This window comes from Perognathus longimembris, chromosome 11, assembly GCF_023159225.1.
Source record: "Perognathus longimembris pacificus isolate PPM17 chromosome 11, ASM2315922v1, whole genome shotgun sequence".
Classification (NCBI taxonomy): domain Eukaryota; kingdom Metazoa; phylum Chordata; class Mammalia; order Rodentia; family Heteromyidae; genus Perognathus; species Perognathus longimembris.
In genome coordinates, this window is record NC_063171.1 from 3,201,137 (window position 1) to 3,202,761 (window position 1,625).

At 42.0% G+C, this 1,625-nt stretch overlaps 1 protein-coding gene across 1 annotated transcript; it reads left to right on the forward strand.

Moving 5' to 3' along the window:
- The first annotated feature begins 416 nt into the window (after nt 1-416).
- Nucleotides 417-1,311, forward strand: LOC125359575 (nudC domain-containing protein 2-like). Its single transcript, XM_048357368.1, has one exon. It carries the CDS (start codon nt 441-443, stop codon nt 912-914), a length of 474 nt encoding a protein of 157 aa, XP_048213325.1. The 5' UTR covers nt 417-440; the 3' UTR covers nt 915-1,311.
- The last annotated feature ends 314 nt before the right edge of the window (nt 1,312-1,625 follow it).

The window sequence follows — 1,625 nt, forward strand, 5'->3', positions numbered from 1 at the left end:
TATGAGTTTTATCATCATAGTTCTACATTTTTTCCTATAGAAGATGAACTAAAAAGAAAGTGAAGAGGGACAAAGAGGAGAAAGAAGGGAAGGAGAGGAGAAGCAGAATGTCCACAAAGGTCAGAACAGCTACCTTCACACTATTTGTGTATCTGGCAAGAGAATTCAAGCAACATCCTAAGTGTTATGCAAGTACAGGTTTTTTTTTAGAATAGAAAAGGCACTTTCAGAGGTGAAAGTGGGTCATGTCAGAAAGAGAGGACATTGACAATCACATCACACCTCCCCCAGGATTTTACTTAAGTTTAAGGGGCTTGAAGCACAGAGTTCGGGCTCAAGGCCAGTCTATGAGGAATGATTCGCATGGAATTTGGGAAAGAATTGTTTCAAGAATTATTCTAGGGGCGATCCCGGGCCGCCTCGGGGCCGGGCCGGGGAGCATGTCGGCTCCGTTCGAGGAGCGCAGCGGGGTGGTGCTGTGCAGGACGCCGTGGGGCCAGTGGTACCAGACGCTGGAGGAGGTGTTCATCGAGGTGCAGGTGCCTCCGGGCACGCGCGCGCAGGACGTGCAGTGCGGCCTGCACGGCCGGCACGTGGCGCTGGCCGTGGGCGGCCGCGACATCCTCAAGGGCAAGCTCTTCGATTCCACAATCGCGAATGAAGGGACATGGACTCTGAAGGATAGAAAAATGGTCCGCATTGTTCTTACAAAGACAAAGAGAGACGCAGCCAACTGTTGGACTTCCCTTCTAGAATCTGAGTACGCAGCCGATCCCTGGATGCAAGACCAAATGCAGAGAAAGCTTACGTTAGAGAGATTCCAGAAAGAAAATCCTGGCTTTGACTTCAGTGGAGCTGAAATATCAGGAAACTACACAAAAGGAGGACCAGATTTCTCAAACCTTGAGAAGTAACTGCAATTCTTTAAAAAAAAAAAAACTTTGGGTTACAGTGTGTGGATCATAGCAGATGTAGACAATTTAATATTAATTATGTGATGGAAGAAAAGTTCAATAACTACAGTTAACAAATTGCAAGACTATTTAAATATGGTTCTAAAAATTGCATTAAGATATGATTTACATAGAAAACATGTACCATAGGAAATATTCTGTGGATATATGGTGACTTTTTTGGACTTGTTTTTGCTCAGCATGATGTTTTATATTCTGCCTTTTCCTAATTTCATATTTAATTGTATTTTTACTACAAAAATATCAATCATATGAAATGAAGGGTGCCTTTGGGGAAAATTAAGTTTTTCTTAAGTGTGATGCAAGAATAATGTTCAATAAACTTTTCTAAGTAGGAAAAAAAAAGAATTATTCTAACTTAGAGTTGAACAAAATGAATATGAGGAAGCTGAAAAGTGTTGTGGGGAGTGGTCAGGGAAGTCAAGTGAAGGGAGGTAGCCCAATGGAGAAAGGAAGGGTGGGAGAATTGAGTCATAATAGTCAGTGGTGTAGGGGAAAATGAAATGGGGATGGGTGGGGTTCAGAAAAATGGGAGAGAATGGTGGAAGCAAGACTCATTTTACTCAAAATCTGACTTGCTGAATTAAAATCCCTTTGTACAACCATGTAAGGATAATAATTTTTTAAATAATGAAAGAATTCACTATGCAT